This window comes from Haliotis asinina, chromosome 12 (assembly GCF_037392515.1).
Source record: "Haliotis asinina isolate JCU_RB_2024 chromosome 12, JCU_Hal_asi_v2, whole genome shotgun sequence".
Taxonomy (NCBI): domain Eukaryota; kingdom Metazoa; phylum Mollusca; class Gastropoda; order Lepetellida; family Haliotidae; genus Haliotis; species Haliotis asinina.
Window position 1 is genome coordinate 12,380,525 of NC_090291.1, and position 22,775 is coordinate 12,403,299.

Below are 22,775 nucleotides of genomic sequence, written 5' to 3' on the forward strand. Positions count from 1 at the left end.
TCAATTGATGGATCGTTATTTGTGGATGATTTTAATATTTCTTGTCGTGGGAAAAATATGCATACTATTGAACGGCAACTGCAGCTGTGTTTGAACAAAATAGATAAATGGTGTCTTGAAAACGGCTTTAAATTTTCTAAATCGAAAACTAATTGCATACATTTTTGTCGTAAATACAAACCGCATGAAGACCCTGAACTATCTCTAGATGGCACTCCCATTAAAGTTGTCAAGGAGGCCAAGTTTCTGGGCCTAGTTTTCGACTCCCATTTAACTTTTTTGCCGCATATTAAATCCCTCAAAGCCAAATGCCTGAAAGCACTCGATCTGTTGAAAGTTGTTTCCAACTCAAAGTGGGGAGGGGATCAAGCTACCCTTCTACACCTATATCGATCACTCGTTCGTTCTAAACTTGATTATGGCTCCATCGTCTATGGTGGAGCCTGCAAAAGCAATCTTAAACTGCTTGATTCTGTCCATCACCAAGGTCTAAGACTTTGTCTTGGGTCCTTCAGAACTTCACCTATTGACAGTCTTTACGTTGAGGCCGATGAACCATCTCTTGCACAACGCCGTATCAAATTATCTTTACAATATATCACAAAACTTTACTCTAACGAATCTAATCCTGCATATAACTGTGTCTTCAATCCTCTGTATGAGGATTTATATAGCAAAAAGTCTTCTCTTGTTCCACCTCTTGGGCTCAGAATAAAGCCGTTTATTGCTGCTGCTGGTATTGAGCTGGACAATATAGCTCCCTTCCGTCTTCTTTCTTCGCCCCCTTGGCAGTTGGTTAGGACACAGGTTGACCTAACATTAACTAAATTTAAAAAATCAGAAACGAATGAGTTACAGTATAAACAAGAATATAATCAATTGAAACATACATATAACAATTACAAATCCTTATTTACAGATGGGTCCAAGGACGGTGGCGCAGTTGCTTGTGCTACTGTCATTGGATCCAGAACAATATCTTCTAGATTACCAGATAATACTTCTATTTTACAGCAGAAGCGAACGCCATATTAACAGCTCTTAAATATATTCAAAGACACCCGAAACGTAAACAGTATATAATATATTCCGACTCTCTTTCTTGCCTTCAGGCTATTAAAAATATTTCTTGTAAACATCCACTTTTAATTGAAATTATTGAACTGTATAATACTCTTGCTACTGGCCAATACGACATCGTCTTTTGTTGGTTACCCAGTCACGTAGGTATTTCTGGGAATGTGATGGCCGATCTTGCCGCAAAAGCAGCAGTCAACAAATCTGTGACACCACTTCTTATTCCCTACTCTGATTACAAAGCCATCATTAGATCTTATATCCATGATCTGATGCAGAAGAAGTGGGACACTCAAGTGGGTATCAATAAATTACATGAAATAAAACCGTATATTGGTTACACCTACTTGGGTTGTCAGTCCAGATTTGCGGAGGTCATCATGCGACGATGTCGTATTGGCCACACAAGATATACACATAAATATTTGCTTAAAGGTGAGGATCCTCCGTTTTGTATCCCTTGTGATGGAAGAATCACAGTCAAGCATATCCTGCTTGACTGTGTTGAGTATTCCATCACAAGGGATCAGTATTTTAATTCACGAACTCTGAAGGATCTTTTTAATAACACAAGCTGTCATTTAATCATTGCATTTTTAAAAGAATTAGATTTATTGACTGAATTGTAAATAGATAAATATTTTATTATTGAAAGTTTAAATTGGTAACTGTGCTTGTTAGTGGCTGTATCCTCAAAGGGGGTTGAAGTACTGTAAAACTATTGTCCCCCTGAGAGGGTACGTAAGTCCACAAACATTCAAAGTAAATTCAAACTTTGACGTTTTTAATCGAAGCATAAGTGTGTTTTTATTTGCATGGCTAGATTTCCAAAATTGCTGACGGCTGAGGGGATGATGTAAATCCAGCTAGGATCCATGCAGGTAGCAAAGGTACAGTAAGTCCCCATGGACCTTAGTATGGTGATCTACACTCAGTTGTTAGCAATCTATAGCCCATTTTTATCTTGTATTGTCCTCTATTGATAAATTGTTTTAGGTATAGTTACTAGTTTTATATTCTCATCTGTGATATTCTAGTTGTTTTACTGTCCCTCGTTGACAGGTTTTATATAATAGATAATTATATATATTTCATTTTAGTATTAAATGTTCTCGTCACGATGTGGCTGAAATATTGCCGATGTGACGTTAAACTTTAACTCACTCACTCACTCACTCATTTTACACTTGCCTCATATCCACTCATTACACTTGCCTCATATCCACTCATTACACTAGCCTCATATCCATTCATTACACTTGCCTCATATCCACTCATTACACTTGCTGAATATCCACTCATTACACTTGCCTCATATCCACTCATTACACTTGCCTCATATCCACTCATTACACTTGCCTCATATCTACTCATTACACTTGCTACATATCCACTCATTACACTTGCCTCAAAATATCTCCTTTTCTGAGGCAAAAAAACTGGTTAAAAGGTCTGATCTTCCAGAAAGTTACGCTACAGTAGCAAAAACATCATCGGAGTCTACCTCAAAAATAACAAAATCATCCACAGGATGCCAAACTACCTTGACTTGGATAAATTGCGATTCTCCACAGCTTTTATACCCTGCTATGTCATCTCAGACTGAGGAATCACTTCCTAGTACATCAAAGTCGTCTTCTGATCACAAATCATCATCATCTCAGTCACACTCGAAATCTCAATCGACAGCTGATAATCAACAAACTGTGAAAGGTAAACCGAAGTCTAAGCCTGATGCTTCAAAACAACAAAGTGGCAGAGCTCCTAAAGGGTCACAAAATAAAATTCAGTTGTTTAATAGATATGGGTCTCTTGAAGACATGGACGTTTCTGAAAACGTCCATTCTAGGGCACATAGCTTTTCGCCCTCCAAAAGAGTGCGGGGTAGATCCCCAATAAATCCCCCCCAAAAGATAGTTTATTTCAATAATATTGTACAGTGGAACTGCAGAGGACCGAGGACTAATGTACATGAATTACAGCTATTAGTCCAGGATTTTACACCTTCAGCGATTAGTCTCCAAGAGACATATTTAAAACAAACAGATACATTTGACCTTCGTCATTTTAATGCATATCATTCTTTTTCACCTCCAGGTGATAGAGCCACTGGTGGGTCATCCGTTCTAGTCAGACAAAACGTTATTCAAAGCCCTGTTTCACTAAATACTAATATGCAGGCTGTTGCTGTGAGACTTACTTTACATGTAGCGTTTATGCTATGCTCGCTCTATATTTCGCCGTCTTCGACGTTTGCTAAAACTGATCTGCAAGCTCTCTATGACCAACTCCCGAAACCCTGTATTATAATGGGAGATTTAAATGGGCACAACCCACTCTGGGGTAGTGTAGCTACAAACACTAAAGGTAAGTTATTCGAGGATTTTTGTTCTGACAATGATTTATGTATTTATAATGATGGTTCAAGCACATATTTACATCCTGGTACAGGGACCTATTCTGCTCTCGACTTGTCATTGACAAATTCTGAACTACTAAATGAATTCGAATGGTCAGTCCACGATGACCTATGTGGAAGTGACCATTTTCCTACTGTATTAAAAGCTGTAACTCCATCTGATGTTCCTCCTTCATCAAGACGAAATATTTAAAAAGGCTAACTGGGCTTTATATGAAACACTGTGTACGGATAAACTTACACCGGAAAGTTTTATTGACGTTCCCGACGCTATTAAATGTTTTTCTGATGAACTGAATTCCATAGCTGATGAGTGTATACCAAAGCCCTCTGTAGTTCCACACATAAGAAAACCATGGTTCAACGATGAGTGCAAACAAGCTAGGAAGCCAAGGAAAAAAGCAGAACATTATTTCCGTCGCCATCCTATGGTACATAATTTAAATAAATTTAAGATTTTAAATGCTAAAGCGCGGCGTACTTTTAAACAGAACAAACGCCAATCTTGGCAAAATTATGTATCCAAAACAAATTCTCGGACACCCATGTCCAAGGTATGGAACATGGTCCAGAAAATCAAAGGTAAAGGTACTAAATCTGCTGTCCATCATCTTAAACATGGAGATCAATTACTTACTGATAAATCAGACATTGCTAATAAACTGGGTGAAACCCTTGCTAAACACTCTTCCTCTTCTAATTATGTACCTAAATTCCAGCAGTATCAAAAACAACAAGAAAAGAAAACTATTAATTTCAATTCTGACAATGGGGAAGATTATAATGAAACTTTTTCTATTCATGAACTCCATACTGCTCTTGATCAAGCTCATGACACTGCTACAGGAGCTGATAACATCCATTATCAACTCCTGAAGCACTTACCAGAATCCTGTTTAGAGACGCTCTTATATATATATTTGATGACATTTGGACTTCCGGTAAATTTCCTTCTTCGTGGCGTGATGCTATAGTAGTACCCATACCTAAACCTGGACGTGATCATACTGATCCATCAAATTATCGTCCGATTTCATTAACTAGCTGTGTTTGCAAGACCATGGAACGAATGATAAATAATCGACTTGTTTGGTACTTGGAAACAAATAATCTCATAACAGATATACAATGTGGTTTCCGTAAAAACAGAAGTACAGTCGATCACCTAGTGCGTTTAGAATCATTTGTGAAAAACGCGCTGATTAATAAACAACATGCTGTGTCTATCTTTTTTGATCTTGAGAAGGCATATGACACAACCTGGAAATATGGGATTTTGAGAGATTTACATGATTTCGGTTTCCGAGGTCGTTTGCCTGAATTCATAGCCAACTTTTTAAACAACAGACAATTTCAAGTCCGCGTGGGTTCTACCCTGTCTGATCATTACAGTCAGGATCAGGGTGTTCCACAAGGCAGTATTTTGTCAGTCACACTTTTTAGTATAAAGATAAATAGTTTATCCAAAGTTTTAAACGATTCAATTGATGGATCGTTATTTGTGGATGATTTTAATATTTCTTGTCGTGGGAAAAATATGCATACTATTGAACGGCAACTGCAGCTGTGTTTGAACAAAATAGATAAATGGTGTCTTGAAAACGGCTTTAAATTTTCTAAATCGAAAACTAATTGCATACATTTTTGTCGTAAATACAAACCGCATGAAGACCCTGAACTATCTCTAGATGGCACTCCCATTAAAGTTGTCAAGGAGGCCAAGTTTCTGGGCCTAGTTTTCGACTCCCATTTAACTTTTTTGCCGCATATTAAATCCCTCAAAGCCAAATGCCTGAAAGCACTCGATCTGTTGAAAGTTGTTTCCAACTCAAAGTGGGGAGGGGATCAAGCTACCCTTCTACACCTATATCGATCACTCGTTCGTTCTAAACTTGATTATGGCTCCATCGTCTATGGTGGAGCCTGCAAAAGCAATCTTAAACTGCTTGATTCTGTCCATCACCAAGGTCTAAGACTTTGTCTTGGGTCCTTCAGAACTTCACCTATTGACAGTCTTTACGTTGAGGCCGATGAACCATCTCTTGCACAACGCCGTATCAAATTATCTTTACAATATATCACAAAACTTTACTCTAACGAATCTAATCCTGCATATAACTGTGTCTTCAATCCTCTGTATGAGGATTTATATAGCAAAAAGTCTTCTCTTGTTCCACCTCTTGGGCTCAGAATAAAGCCGTTTATTGCTGCTGCTGGTATTGAGCTGGACAATATAGCTCCCTTCCGTCTTCTTTCTTCGCCCCCTTGGCAGTTGGTTAGGACACAGGTTGACCTAACATTAACTAAATTTAAAAAATCAGAAACGAATGAGTTACAGTATAAACAAGAATATAATCAATTGAAACATACATATAACAATTACAAATCCTTATTTACAGATGGGTCCAAGGACGGTGGCGCAGTTGCTTGTGCTACTGTCATTGGATCCAGAACAATATCTTCTAGATTACCAGATAATACTTCTATTTTACAGCAGAAGCGAACGCCATATTAACAGCTCTTAAATATATTCAAAGACACCCGAAACGTAAACAGTATATAATATATTCCGACTCTCTTTCTTGCCTTCAGGCTATTAAAAATATTTCTTGTAAACATCCACTTTTAATTGAAATTATTGAACTGTATAATACTCTTGCTACTGGCCAATACGACATCGTCTTTTGTTGGTTACCCAGTCACGTAGGTATTTCTGGGAATGTGATGGCCGATCTTGCCGCAAAAGCAGCAGTCAACAAATCTGTGACACCACTTCTTATTCCCTACTCTGATTACAAAGCCATCATTAGATCTTATATCCATGATCTGATGCAGAAGAAGTGGGACACTCAAGTGGGTATCAATAAATTACATGAAATAAAACCGTATATTGGTTACACCTACTTGGGTTGTCAGTCCAGATTTGCGGAGGTCATCATGCGACGATGTCGTATTGGCCACACAAGATATACACATAAATATTTGCTTAAAGGTGAGGATCCTCCGTTTTGTATCCCTTGTGATGGAAGAATCACAGTCAAGCATATCCTGCTTGACTGTGTTGAGTATTCCATCACAAGGGATCAGTATTTTAATTCACGAACTCTGAAGGATCTTTTTAATAACACAAGCTGTCATTTAATCATTGCATTTTTAAAAGAATTAGATTTATTGACTGAATTGTAAATAGATAAATATTTTATTATTGAAAGTTTAAATTGGTAACTGTGCTTGTTAGTGGCTGTATCCTCAAAGGGGGTTGAAGTACTGTAAAACTATTGTCCCCCTGAGAGGGTACGTAAGTCCACAAACATTCAAAGTAAATTCAAACTTTGACGTTTTTAATCGAAGCATAAGTGTGTTTTTATTTGCATGGCTAGATTTCCAAAATTGCTGACGGCTGAGGGGATGATGTAAATCCAGCTAGGATCCATGCAGGTAGCAAAGGTACAGTAAGTCCCCATGGACCTTAGTATGGTGATCTACACTCAGTTGTTAGCAATCTATAGCCCATTTTTATCTTGTATTGTCCTCTATTGATAAATTGTTTTAGGTATAGTTACTAGTTTTATATTCTCATCTGTGATATTCTAGTTGTTTTACTGTCCCTCGTTGACAGGTTTTATATAATAGATAATTATATATATTTCATTTTAGTATTAAATGTTCTCGTCACGATGTGGCTGAAATATTGCCGATGTGACGTTAAACTTTAACTCACTCACTCACTCACTCATTTTACACTTGCCTCATATCCACTCATTACACTTGCCTCATATCCACTCATTACACTAGCCTCATATCCATTCATTACACTTGCCTCATATCCACTCATTACACTTGCTGAATATCCACTCATTACACTTGCCTCATATCCACTCATTACACTTGCCTCATATCCACTCATTACACTTGCCTCATATCTACTCATTACACTTGCTACATATCCACTCATTACACTTGCCTCATATCCACTCATTACACTAGCCTCATATCCATTCATTACACTTGCATCATATCCATTCATTACACTAGCCTCAAATCTATTCATTACACTTGCTACATATCCACTCATTTTACACTTGCCTCATATCCACTCATTACACTTGCCTCATATCCACTCATTACACTAGCCTCATATCCACTCATTACACTTGCCTCATATCTACTCATTACACTTGCTACATATCCACTCATTACACTTGCCTCATATCCACTCATTACACTAGCCTCCTATCCATTCATTACACTTGCCTCATATCCACCCATTACACTTGCCTCATATCAACTCATTACACTTGCTACATATCCACTCATTACACTGGCCTCATATCCATTCATTACACTTGCATCATATCCATTCATTACACTAGCCTCAAATCTATTCATTACACTTGCTACTTATCCACTCATTTTACACTTGCCTCATATCCACTCATTACACTTGCCTCATATCCACTCATTACACTTGCCTCATATCCACTCATTACACTAGTCTCATATCCACTCATTACACTTGCCTCATAATCTTCTCATTACATTTGCCTCACATCTATTCATTACACTTGCCTCATATCCACTCATTATGTGCACATTTTTATTATACCTTTCCCACCTGAGATCCGTTCTATCTGTATGAGTATATTCATACTGCATATTTCTAATGTTTCTGCGTTTGTCCATGCTGTATTTCCAGAAAAATATTATGAGCACAGTCATATTACATCTTCCACACATGTAAGTGTCCTCTGATTATGTAGACATTCGTGTTGTTTCTTCGACACCTGCAATGTATCCACTCATGATCTTCCACGCGTGTACGTTCCAAATCATTATCTGCACATTGCACATGTTGAAGATACAATATATATGAATGTGCACACTCTGTATCTTTCACTCGGACAATAAGTCCACTCATTTCGTGCATATTCATTTTGTAAATCTCTCACGCCTGAGTGCAATGTTTTCATTCTCTATGCACTCGGTCGTGTTGTATCTTCCACACGTTCAATATATCCATTCATTATGTGCAGGTTCATATTTTATCTTCCACACATGTAAATGCCCACTCATTTTGTGTACATTAATATAACGTGTGTAATTTACAAAAAATATCTATTCGTAATATGCATGAATCTTCCACAGGTATAATATACCCACTCATTTTGTACACATTTAAAATGTGTCTTCAACACGTGCAGTTAAAAAATGATCCACTGTTTACGTTCATTATGTCATATGCATTCTCTACGCTTACAACGCGCATCATGCGTACATTCATATTATCTTCCACTCGTTTTCTGTGTGTTCTGATTATTTGTATCATAATCGGTCTTATTGTATCTTCCACTCGTGACATATGTCCTCGCATAATCTAAACGTTCATATAATTTGACGGTATGTCCTTAATTATGCTACACCAAGATGAACAATACACAACGTATTTGGACACACACATTGTAGGGTTTTCAGTGTCTTTAAATTGAATTGGAAAAAGGAAGCACTGGCGTTGAGGTAAACCTGGAATTCGACGTCACGGATCCAACCCAGTCAGCCATCGTCCCTTCTACGAAAAAGAAATCTTTCAGCTGGTAATCAGACCAGTCTGACAAATCTAAACTGGAGCTACGAGCACACACTACCGTTGATAAAGTGGTCAAAGGTTATCATGTATACGTTGAATTACAGTTTCTCAGTTAAATACAGATTCAGGTCTGGTCTTAAGTCGGCTCCCACCTGGGATTCGAACCCACAATCTCAGAGTAAAGCACCTAATCGCCAGCTTTTCAAACGACGATTACTCAAGAGGAAATATCACCCATTTTCACTTGGAACAACTTGATGTTTTTCTAACTATTGAGCAATGTTTTAACATTTCAAATGAGGTTCTTTGAGAGGCATTTAGAAGTTGGTCTTGAAGTACAAGGCAAATACTACGGATGACAACTTCTTGATTAGTGTATGTCACAACCGTTCTGGGCTATTCCTTACCCCTTCTTCAGGTGACTTGATACAAACAAGATACACCAATGAGTATATATGAAAGATTTTCATGCGAGGTAATTCTGTTGGTTTTGTCTGACCTCAAGAGTAAACTAATCTGTTGGCAGATACTTAGTCTAGTTTGTCCGATACAACACCCTATATCGACTGGGCTCAGTCTACATGTGCGTAAATAGTCATATTGTCTGGTATCGTGACCCTTGATCAAATTTTCAGCGAGGACACGTCTCTTAGGAAGTATTTAGCCTTTCAAGGCGATACTTATTGATTAACAGTGGATATGATTAAATCATGGTTGCAGTTATCAAAGCAACAACAAGGTAATATACGTTTCAATATGTTGACACTTATCTATTAATGAAATACAGTCACAGAAGAACACGGTGTGAATTCATGTTGTGTCCTTGGGAGTGCACACGTGATCAGGATCGCGTGACGTTATTCCACGAGATACGGCTCTAAGACTCTCTGTATACATAACTGCGTCTTGAAGCCAGTACCATTCTTGCACTTTTTTATAGTCGTGATACCCACGCTTGGATACGTTTTCTCGAGATTCAGCTGCGTGTAAAGGTTAAATTAATGATCCAGTGGCTATCATATCCGCTGGCGACATTGACATTGGGTAAGCGTCGCGCTAAAGACGACAGGGTTGCAGAAGAAAACATGAGGAAAGTAGGTCAAAGCCAATATTTTATTTACGGTTATTCATGTTATATTCTATTGCAGTTTTCAAATGATATAAACATATGACCAGTTAGGTTAAACTTCGAATGGTATTTCGCCTGTCAGCCACTGTGTGAGAAAAGTCCAAAGAGGTTGACTGGTTTCAGATCACTATGGTGAGACCTGAAACTGCAGGGTAGCCTTGTGGTTAAAGCGTTCGCTCATCATGCTGAAGATCGAGTCCGATTGTCACATGGGTATAATGAGGGAAAACAATTTCCTGTGTCCTGTCTGTGGTATTGGAATGTTGCTAAAAGCAGCGTAAACTACACTCACTCATTTGTGAAACTTGGGAGGATGGTGCTTACAAACATAGACACAAGGTCGTGGCAAATGGAGATTCGGACCCATCGTCACCGGATGCTGGTGTGCCCAAGGGAGGCAACTCTGAACAGGTTCCTTTGTCCATCCGCTAATATCCTACCGTTATCCACATTTCAATTTTAATTTAAACAAAAATAGCAGCAATAAACACCGGAATGCATTTTTATAAAGCGTGTAGACATGTTTATATAACTTTAACACTCACTCGACCCATTTGGGTGTAGTTAATCATGTCATGGCAAACAATGTAAAGCAGTCGTTCTGTGATGTCCGGATCGTGTCTGAAGCGATTGACCATCTGTCTCGGTAACGTTGTCCGAGTGCTATCTCCCGACTGTTTAATCTCTCATCAATAAAACCGGTGCTCCTTGTCACCTTTGACCTTTTACGCAACTCTCGGATCTGCTTATTTTCAAACTTCATGTACCATGTTCCCATATCATTTAGTTTCGAACAATCAATGGTACTCAACCCAACAAAACTACTAGTATCTGTACTTTACTGAGAAAGTGTAGTCCCAAATATCACATATTATAACTAACATATTCAAACATACATGTGACTATATTGACATTTCATCAAACCCATATCTCTTCTATTTCGTGATTGATAGCAATCTGAGAATATCCATATATTGTTCTGTGCTGATCTTACCATTCGGACGTATATAAGAAAACACTTTCTTCGTTACACATAGAATTATAATTAACCGTAGTAATTTCACATCCGGGTAAGAAATTATCCTCAGCTACCCATATTTGTCGTAGGACGCGAGTAATGGGTGAGGTTCTTGTCATCGTGTCCATTATTCCTTACATCGATGCTTATGATATCAGTCACTGGATATCCCCATTGCTTACAGGCCGGCTTCATATATCTGGAACATTGCGGTGTTAAACAACAAAGAAAGAAAACTGAACTAATTTAAGTATCAGTGTCGCGCTTGGCAAAACAAAACAAAACAAAACATCTCGACTATAGTGTACTCTTCGACTTCAGTGAAGAAGAGATTATTCATTCTTCCTCTGTGATACCATTCAAAGCACACCTGTTCAGTTTGCGACTACTCAAAACACTTGACACCGCTCTGTGAAACCGCAAACTGAGTGAATATGCTTTTGCGACGCCTGCAGAAGTACGTTTCTTACATTGTACCAATCTGAGGAATTGAACACGGACCTTCGCCGAGATGAGCGAAAGCGTTAACCACTAGGCTACCACACCGATCAAAGGTAGTGTTTAACCAAGTCGCCTTTTATCACATATGTTTGGTAAACATGACACATTACTCCTTCAAAATGTGGATTGTCTTTACTATTCAATACAACTTGAAGTAGCAGTGTCCTTATTTCAAAATCAATTTGACATGTTATAAAATCTTCGTATGGAAATCACCCAGCTATAGTTTTCCTTCGTCAACGTATTGTATTTTGCTTGCTCTAAACAATATTAACACCAGAAGTAGCTTCAAAGCCAACACATAAAAAGCCTCGTCATCGTATCCCAACTTCGAAGTTATATGTGGATCACATGATTGTCTAATTGTTTAATAATCACTGCCGCCATACAGTTTCACTATAGCGGCGTGAAACAGCTTTCTCGATCACTCACACAGTTTGATTAATTGGCCTTTGGCGACATATACAGCTGTAAATGTGACAGCGTTCTTGGAGCTCTATGACCCGTTAATCATAAGATCTTAGCAGGCAATTACCAACGCTCACGATGTATTATTGAGGCCAAACAAATGTTGTTTGGGGACATCAGGTTCGTCAACATACAAGGTACACAAACGCCTTTCTTCTGTAATTGTCTCCATGCAACAAACAGATGTTTGTCTCCTAAAGCACTGGTGATTGAACTCGGTGGTTGCTATTCAGTGATACCCAGTCTTCAGGGAATCAATATCCACGGCTGATGGGGTATTTATCTATAATTAAAAGGTAAGGTGTTGATGAGGCCATCGGTACCATTGTGCAGCTGTCAGTGATGTTTTTAAACACACTACCTCACGCCTACCTCTATTCCCCTCCCCCCCCCCCCCACCCCCACTCTGTGTGTGTGTCTGTGTGACTTGGGTACAATGTATGAAGTCCATTTCTTTGTCCCCCACCGTGATAATGCTGTAATATTGCTAAAAGCGGCGTAAAACTATACCAACCCCCCTCGCTCACGCACTCTGTAGCACATCTTTACAGACACCAAACACTCCATTCCTCCGTTCTTCCAACAAACTGCCGCACTCGACATCTACAGTGGAAGCTGTCTAAACCGGCACTCATTGGAACTGAAGAATTAATCCGGTTTAGCCAATGTGCGGAATTGTAGAGCTGAAGATAAATGTACATTCCGCAGACTGGACTGAGATTTCATGTCGGATTGGACAAATGCCGGTTGTGATAGCTTCCACTGTACTTCTGTACGAGTTGAACTTCCATTATCATTGTACAAATAATTCTAGAAATATGTTTGCTTGTCAGTCCCCTGTGTTATGTAACATCATATTAACGGCATTGGGTACATCGAACACTGCTTCCACAGGCTTGTTACTAAATAACTTGATTGAATTGTCTTGTGTAGAGCGTAGTCCTATCTAACATATCATGGTAATAGTTCCCGATTCCAAAAATGATTCTCCAGGATGAAGCTCCTGTCTCAGCTACGCTTATCGCAAGAATGGTCAATGTATGTATGTATGTATGTATGTATGTATGTATGTATGTATGTATGTATGTATGTATGTATGTATGTATGTATGTATGTATGTATGTATGTATGTATGTATGTATGTATGTATGTATGTATGTATGTATGTATGTCTGTCTGTCTGTCTGTCTGTCTGTCTGTCTGTCTGTCTGTCTGTCTGTCTGTCTGTCTGTATGTCTGTCTGTCTGTCTGTCTGTCTGTCTGTGTGAGTATGAGTGTGAGTGTGTGTGTGTGTGTGTTGCGTTCGATAGAAAACGTCAGTCCCAAAGAATCTCCAGTTTTAACTATCCCCAGGAACTGATTCAATTTGATTTAAAGAGCGAAAAAATAACCTTGAAAATAATATCAATGGTCCATTAAAATCAGTGGAATCCTGCGACACGTATGTTTTCAAAATAATGTAGGTACTCCTAGCCATGCCCAAACAAACATACTGCCTTGAATTGATTTTCGCACAATATGTGGTGAAGGCTCTTAAGACATTCTTTGGATGTTTTAGCGTCTTTGTAGAATGTCATTTAGCTATTAAAGCCTTTCACTACCCAATCCCTTGAACGAGTGTCAAGTCATTTCATCGCCTTGATCGTGTCTCAGACGTTGTAGGCCCAAGCATTCCCTAATCTGACTCACCCTTCTCAGGCCGCGGGGTTAGCGTAATAGTAGAAGCGGCCTCTCGTCTCGCTGAAGACTCCGGTTCGATTCCCCTTATGGGAACAATGTGTGAGGACCATTTCTGGTGTTCTCCATCTTGATATTGCTGGAATATTGCTAAAAGCAAAGTAAACATAAACTCACTCACTATTTAATGAAACTTGGGTGTATGGTGCTTACAAACATAGATAAAAGATCGCTCTCTGACTCCCTCATCCACCCACAACTCACATCTAACTCACTATTAGGGACAAGGAAGTAATTCACTGACTCATTCACTCACTAGCACACTCTTAACTCACTCACTCGCCCCCCACACACACACACTTAATCACTCAAATTACTCACTCACTAACTCACCCGCCCACTCACTCATCTACCCGCTAACCCCCTCACTCACCCACCTACCCGCACACTCACTCACCCATCCACTCACCCACTCACTCACACATGAACCCACCCACCTACCCTTTCACTCACACATTCACGCACTCACCCACCCACTAACTCACTCACCTACCCGCAAACCCACTCACCCATCCACCCACCCACTCACTCACACACCCACCCTCTCACTCATACATCCACCTACTCACTCACCCACCCACTCACTCATTCATTCAACCACCCTTAACTCACTCACTCACTCAACCACCCTTAACTCACTCACTCACTCACTCAACCACCCTTAACTCACTCACGCACTCATTCAATCACTCACTGAGCAACACACCCTTACTTTATCAGGGCGACGATACAAATGCAGGCGCAACAAATTATCTCATACGTGTTTTCCAACCTCAAATGGCCTTGTGCTGTACTATTAGGGACGAGGCTGTAAATCAATAGACTCCCCAGGAAGACGGTGGCATTTTCTTGTCTATGTCTCCATTTGATGAAAACAAACCCTCAGGAACCATGACATTTCTACGGTTGGACCTCTGACTCTGTTATTTTCGATGCAATATTTAATGTTGACGGGTTTTGCTGTTCTACAATGTAACCCAGCTGATACAGCTTTAAGATCAGCCTTCAGTGAGTTAATGTGTTTCAGTTTAACTTGACGTCGGTAATATGCTAGCCATCTCGCGACTTTAGTTTTAAGGATCGTAATGCTGTCATTTCAAATTGTAAATATTCTGTGACGTAAGTTGGTAATAAGTGCATGGTACTATGGATTTGTATTACAATAGTGGGAGTGGCATTTTGGAAGTTGTGAAGTACAATACAGAAAGGAGTTTTCTCACATTACAAGATGCTGTTGTATGTTGAGAAAATAAATAGTTCATAGGGAATATGTAAAGTTCGAATAACATATGCTGTCTGTACTTCTGTTTCATTGATATTTCTCCCGTAAATATCCAGAAATCAGTTTGAAATGGTCTCGTTTTTGTTGCGTTGAATACGAATTTGATATAATATATTTTTGTAATAGCTTCGTTCAACATGACAGTCGCACCAACGAAACAGTGCTTTGATGTGTGTCGTGTAACGAATAGGTAATGGTAAAAAAATTACATAGTAATTAATATCTGAAATTCTGAAAATTGAAAATCTGATATTGCCAAACACCGCAACTGTCCAGTTAAATGGCTGCTAATGGTATTCGTTAGCAGATCAGTGTTTTTCGGAACGGTTTCAGTGGGACACAAAAAAACATCTTTTATTCGAAAGCATTACCACGCATGCTCTGAAATTAAAGTTTTCAACGAAAAAATATGATCTTACCTAATTTTGGCCATGTATAGATTACATCATATAGTTTTAAAACAACCCGATGCATTCCAACCTTATCGAACTGATCGATCGATCGATCGATCGATCGATCGATCGATCGATTGATTTGCCATACATGTATAATCTTCCCAAATGTTGGCCATGCATAGATTACATCATATTTTTATTAAACAATCCAACATAACCCAGCCTTGTCGAATTAGTTGATCGATCCCACTGATCGAGCGAATGGGTGATTGATTCATTGATTATACACAGCCAGTGGAGTGAAGTCTGCCTGTGAAAAACGTATAAAAGAAAAGATTGATATAGTTAAACAAATTGCAAGATAGCTGTTATTTCTTTCCTGCTATTCTTTAATATTATATTCTTTTATATACACTTGGGAGGAAATAATATATTTTGGCAGTTTTTGAACAAACAGTCCCTCCACATCAAAATGTTATCACACAGGAATGGCAGTACTCGAACACTGGAACCATGCTATGCTCCTGAGATCAATCACACATTGTTCTGTGTCGATATGTGCCCAAAAAAAAAACAACGCACCGCTTTTGCCCATAGGAAATACACCCTAATGAGTGTCTTCGATTTTTCTTCAGCTAATATTCCTAGACATTGTGCATTAGCATCCCCTTATATATCTAGACACAGAACTACAACTTGTTGACGATGCTGTCATAGTGCATAAGCTGGAGTGGTTTTATTTGTATAGTGTAGAAAGTAAATAAGGTCACAAATTACTTGAAACAAACAGAACTGAAAACTGCAAAACACAAACAGCAATGTATACATTATGTTTCTAGAGACTACAGGTATTGTGAACTATAAGGAAAATAAATGTTGGCTTAAAAAATGAATTTACTCTGAAATTTAAACTTTTCTGATGAGATATTTCACGAGTTTGACGTGAAATGCTGCAACCGACACAGTAGGGACCAGTTGCTTGAAAGAGCAGGCATCTGATAGATCAACGTGTACGTTTGAGCTAAGAAGTCTGATCCGGAATTAATAGCGAGTTACAACACGAAATGTTTATTCTCAGGAGGGAGACGTTGTCCGCCAAATTATGTTACTTGCAACAGCAATGAAAGCTATCAGATATGACGTCTGTTAAAAAACCGAGGACGTCCAAGAAGAAAACATGCTTTCGAATCGAATGAAGCATGCTATTTTTTGTGATTGAATTGATGAAATGTAAGAGCGCTAGACAAGAAAGAAGCAACTTTATCAGGCGATGCGAGACAATATAGCGAGTCATGCCATGAGAAATGCTCAAAATATGCAAGATAGGGAGAGAGGGATGAGGAGAGAAATGAGAGAAAAAGAGTGTGCACGAGAGAGGTGAGAAGAGGAAAGAGAGAGAGAGGGATTGAGGAGAGAGAGTTTAGATCGAAGTTACAAGTATGGTTTTCATTACCGACGATTTTCTGTTCCTAATATCATCCCTTATTCAGATAACACATGTTCACCCTTCAACATTACATGTCGAATGCTCTTACTGCAACACAATATTACGACTGCCGTTGAAGTTCACTCTGTTCATCTAAATTAAGTCTGGCGCTGATCCTTAACATTAACAAACCCAACAAATCACACCCCCGTTGGAACAACGCACTGTAACATCCAAATCCTCATCACGCTGACAATCCTTAATCCGTCCGCGCAACAGCAACGATTCCCTCAAACTAAACTCGAGAAACTCCAATCGATACATCTTCCATATATGGACGACAGTCCCAGTTCGACCCTGACGTTTAAAGTTCATACTTGTCGGAACACAAAACGTGTAACAGTTTAGCAGGAGTAAACTGACACTAGTTGTATGTTCGTGATGCGAGGCCACGGCTTGCCGGCTCAATATTGATCCTCCAACGCTGGTATACAGGTAGAAAAGCGAGGCTGCCAGTCCTCGCTGCCAGAACGCTTCTGACTCGTGTGCTGTTCGCATCTATAGCTTTGGCATGTGCTCCGTCTGCAAGTGCCACTATCTGTGAACCATACCGGGTGCCGGACGTCTTACACCCTAGCTGCTTCGTCTACCTATACAGGTGGGTGATGATTAATTTCTAAATCTACCTGGCCAATTTGTCCGTTTGTTACGTGTCTACGATTAGTTTGCGGTTCAAGGTCTTTTGAAAATTTATAACTTCAGTTAAGTTAATATTAAACGTCAATAACCAGACTAAGTCAACAACCAATGTTGAAGATTTAGTTAATAGTTAATCAGTATGATGTAGAATTCGACAGATGTGACCGAAAAATTCGAGTTTGAAAATGTACAAGGACACTTGCCATTTTCACACCCTGAGTGTAAGTTTGATCTGTTAGCAATGCCTTCCGTTCATGTTTTTTTATTTTTGCGGTGTAGACCAAAAACAAATTTGAACTGTGTAACGTTCTAATGTAAAGAGAAGACTTCCGTGTATTTTTCTCAAAAAACAAATATGCCAATTGCACACCATTTTGAACGATAGTGTGGAGCTGTGTACAATTACCAAATTAACGGTTTCAAAAGATCCTGAAGAACTTTAGCTAATGCATCGACTGTTTGTAATTTAAGAGAATGTACCGTGGGTTTAAACAACATCTTGAAGTGTGTCCGATGCCTTTCTACAAATCTGACATTACATGAAAGGTTATATAGTCTTAGCATGTGACGGCATCTCGTGAGGACGTCAACTGTGGTAACACAAAATTAACACGTCTACGTCAACGGGCTTATTGCAGATAGTCACCCACACACAATGTCTATATTTCGCCTATGGCATTTCAACATTACATAGACTTCTGACTTTAAATGTGTCGGTATTGAAAGGACGATGCGGTTTAAAAACTAATAACAACAAAGGTTCCGATTGTAGCGAGAAAACCTTTCAAAATTTATATTCAGAAATAGATTATTGGACCGCAGTTATTGAATCTAGCGTTAGGCGTATTCAGATCCAGTGAACTTATTTCCTTTCGTGCCTGAGAGTCGATGGTGCCGTTATGGTTGCAATATTGATAAAACGTTTCTGCGGGGCTTTTTTCTATACTTTTTAGCATTATTGACCAAATTGCAAGTTGACTGAATGATTTGATCGTTATGTCTGTGATCTGAATACTGAACTTTATCAGAGAAAATGCAGTTTTCCAGGCTTAAATGTGAGAAGACCACGAACATTTGAGATGTGTGAGCTATCAAATTATCATAGATATTCTATATCATTTGTTTAAGGGTATTCATTTAAGACCTCGTTTGTATAATTTTTGTTATTAGTTACCCGTTCTGTACATGCAATTAAAATTACGTTCCGGAAATACATGTTTCATTACTGATGTATGAACTTTGATGTATAAACAAAATATTATTTCAAATTAGTGCATTTGTTTCACAGACAAACAATTTCTTTGAAACTAATGAGAGATCCAGTAACATGGTGTTGTTTAAACAATATGAAAACATTTCTGTCACGACGTATTACATCCGAACTAAAATATCCGAAACTGCAAATTCTTTCCGATTTGTAGAAGAGTATTGTATACGCTGTTTTTTATTCTGGTTTCGTTATCAACGTTAAAAAATCCTGTCACAACTGCAGTTGTACCAAATGCTATAGGTTAAGCGACAAATGGTGTTAGTCACGGATCTAGAGTTATATTGTGCTTAAGAGACACCGTCATCATATAAAACGATCGAACAAATCCGCCGAAGGTGAAGGGAGAGCTCACTCCGACCTATAAGCCGATTTAGATACTCGCCAGAGGAGGGCCATTATCCTACTTAGCACAGCGGTCATGCTTAAAGGGAGGTCTTCGAAACTGGGTGGTAAACAAGCCGTTGTAATTTAGGTCGACCCTTATCATAACAAACTGTATACAGACACGCATGGATCAGACAATTCAGGGATTAAAATCAGTTTAGGTAGTCATGTAGGTAACACGTCCACCCGTCTTAGCGAAGGGACGGTTCAGTCCCTCCCCCCCCCCTCCAAAACTGAGAAGTCTATGTGGCTGTCATGTCTGATACTCATATAAGATCTCAGTCAGTTTTCCCGGAGTAATGTATGCACAAAACTAGTACAAGGACATTCCCTACTTGCAGAGCAACGGTTACCAGGGAGTTTTAATGCGTGGGTTGCTTGAAAGCTGATGTGGGGTTTTACGAAACCATTGAGAAAATGTCAGTGGCTTTTGTTGAGTCCTTTATCATTGTTTGAGGAAGATTACCATTATTTAACAAGAATTACCAAGGCTATTGATTCACGAAAGTAAGAGATACATGTTAACATGAAGATGACTGTAATTGTACAATCCTTTACAGTATAAGTGGTGCTAAAAAGACAGATCGATACGCTGAAACGAAATAGTCTATATCATGTTTACCTCGTTCTTGTTTTATGGATTTAGGGGCATGACAAAACAGAAACTGCCAAGTGATAAATGTTATGAACGTTACATTGGCGTTGAGTTAGTAAATAGACCAGCCAGACTAGACAATTTTAAATGACTTTGCAAATAATTAATCGGTTGCTAATGCTCAAGTCTTCAATATTTTCTAAAAGTTGCAATATCTTTCGAGGACTTGAAACTCTTAGGATATAGCTGTCGGTGGTTGCCAAGCTGGATTTCTGAATGACCAGAAGCACATTAACACGAATCGATATGGAAACTGTGACAAGCGGCGCGCTGTTTCCTTCGTTTTATGCAGCGCATTGGAAGCTGATATGTCTTGAATCCTCTGTCGTAAACCAAAGGAAAAGAATAGGAGTGATGCATGCTAAAGTGTGATTGATTATCAACCGTGATAAATATAATCGATTTAGCTTAATATATTCCATTGTGCACGTGAATCTATTGATCTTAATCTTGCGTGTACGACCAGACACCTCTGCATAATCCGGCACTCCAGAGGCGACGCTCTACCTCCCAATGGTCTTATTTCTTGAGTGCAATGTAGCAGCATATCATTGTTAAACGTTTAGAAAAGCGGGTTGCTGGGATTGTTCTAGTCAATTACCCAGGGATGAGTTGTCTGAGCTTTGCTCTAGTATCACCTGACACACTGCAGTTTCTCTTGTGAGTCATCTGCTGTTCCTGTCTTGTCATTATCAGAGAGTTCTTCATGTTCAATGCTCGAGTCTTAAAATTCTCTGTTGTCTATTCCATGTACATTTCAGACACGTCAGCAATACGTTTCATACTGATCGTGTTAATTTCATTGCGTGTTAATTGCACAGTTTTTATGTGACTGATCGATGACGGGGGTCGTTGTAGGGTATGTGTGTGGGGTGTGTGTGTGGTGGTGGTGGTGGAAGGGTGGGGGGGGAGTTGTGGGGGGTGTGAGTGTTAGACATTGCTACAGCGTTTGCTTGGTACTTGTAAGACTAGACAGGATCTATTCCTTAAAACGGTTACAGCGTGTAAATCCGATATTAATTCTAAAAATTGTTCTTGTTAAGTATTGTGTATGTTTCGTATAACTCTTCAATGCGTGTGGATGTCAATACTTATGATTCTTTTTCTGTTTCAGCAATTATGTTCATGTCACCAGCACTCACGAGCGTGACACGGGAGAACGAATCAGGATTCGGATTGATGCACCTGAACGCTTTAAACGGCTCATCGTCGGTCATCTCAGAGTCCAGTTTCGGCCCACGCAACTACGTCAACGATGAACATATCTCGTCAACCTTTTTCCAAAACTTTAATTATTATCCCAAAGACACTTTGAAATCCCCTGCTGTGCGGAGGTCAAGACCAGTATCCCCTTTATCGCCACAAAGGTCAAAGGCAAGGTCGCCTTACTTGCCTAGAAAGAGTCCAAAGAACTGTCGAAACGAAACGGAAGGTTTTGGTGTGTGTGATGAGGTAACTGAGAACAATCTTCTGAAAAACCATTTCACGAAGAACAAGGTGGAAAATAATGACAGCCGGTATAAACAAGATCAGGAAGGGAAGGTCAAGAGGAATTGCAACTCAGTCGATATCAGAGTGACAAAGAGCCTGAACTTGGAATCTCTGTCCTTGTATTCGTCTCCGTGTAAAGAAAACAAACACTTGACGAAGCGGTCAAATAAGGTCTACAGGTTTCAAGCAAAATGAACTCTTCAATACCTTCATACAATAATCATAATCACCGTCATCATCATCATCATCATGACTCATAATAAGAGTTATCATGTCATCATCATATGCCTGGAGGCAAACGAGGATCCGCTTCTAGAGACTTTGGATCCAGATATCCTGCGCCGTTCACATTTTTCATACTAAAGGACAAACATTGTGGTTCAGTTAAGATAATCGAACTTTCGATCAGCCAGTGGATCAATAGTGATCAATGCATATTGGACTCATGACAAGAAATCTGAAGCAGTTCCGATCGTGATATCATTTTTTGCTCGTACCCGTAGTCTTTGCGGCTGAATTTGAGTGCACTGGTAACTATTAGTTCGGTAGTGATGATGAAAATAGTATGTTTTGTGGATTCTTGTTACTTGCAATCGTAATAAGAATTTTGTATTACATCTTAGTTAATACTTTGTCTCAAATTTAATTTGAAATCATGTATTTTATCTGGAACAGTAACACACGCTGTTACGATATCAGACGTTTGTTATTTGTAATAATTGTTTTGAAAGTTTTGTGAAACTACATTAACAATGTGCCATTTTCATGACATTTTCCTTGTATACCTTATTCCTAGGTTTCATTTGAATGGAGTTTCGTAGTTGAAACGCACATTCTGTATATACTTTTATACGTACAAATGTATATAAAGCTAAGGAGTTGTTTTTCTCCTTGGTATTTTTTAAAATAAGAATAAACCAAACAATGATATACTTTGCTTTGTGTGATAATTTTGTGCTGAAGTGAAGTTTCTTGAATATAAGGATCTAACTCAAACAACTGAGTGTGATTTCTAATGTCCTAATGAAACGGTACAAACAAAGGGTAGTCGGAATATGTGAGTAATTTGGAAACCGTTATGAATGGTCTCGAGATCATCCCGGGGCACCAAATAAAACGTCTTCTCTGTAATGATATGAGTGTTCTGATTGCATATACCTATGACAAATATTGATCGATTCTGCAGTGCAGTTAATCCCTATTCTCTAATACAGAATGAAAATCAGTATAATGCTGTCCC

At 38.9% G+C, this 22,775-nt stretch overlaps 1 protein-coding gene across 1 annotated transcript; it reads left to right on the forward strand.

Moving 5' to 3' along the window:
• The first annotated feature begins 17,612 nt into the window (after positions 1-17,612).
• On the forward strand, positions 17,613-22,465 carry LOC137257974 (uncharacterized). Its single transcript, XM_067795499.1, has 2 exons — positions 17,613-17,694; positions 21,159-22,465. Exon 2 carries the CDS (start codon positions 21,164-21,166, stop codon positions 21,728-21,730), a length of 567 nt encoding a protein of 188 aa, XP_067651600.1. The 5' UTR covers positions 17,613-17,694; positions 21,159-21,163; the 3' UTR covers positions 21,731-22,465.
• The last annotated feature ends 310 nt before the right edge of the window (positions 22,466-22,775 follow it).

What these genes read in the sequence shown, in the direction of transcription:
- LOC137257974 (XM_067795499.1), top strand. Translation starts at nt 21,164, where the DNA reads ATGTTCATGTCACCAGCACTCACGAGCGTGACACGGGAGAACGAATCA.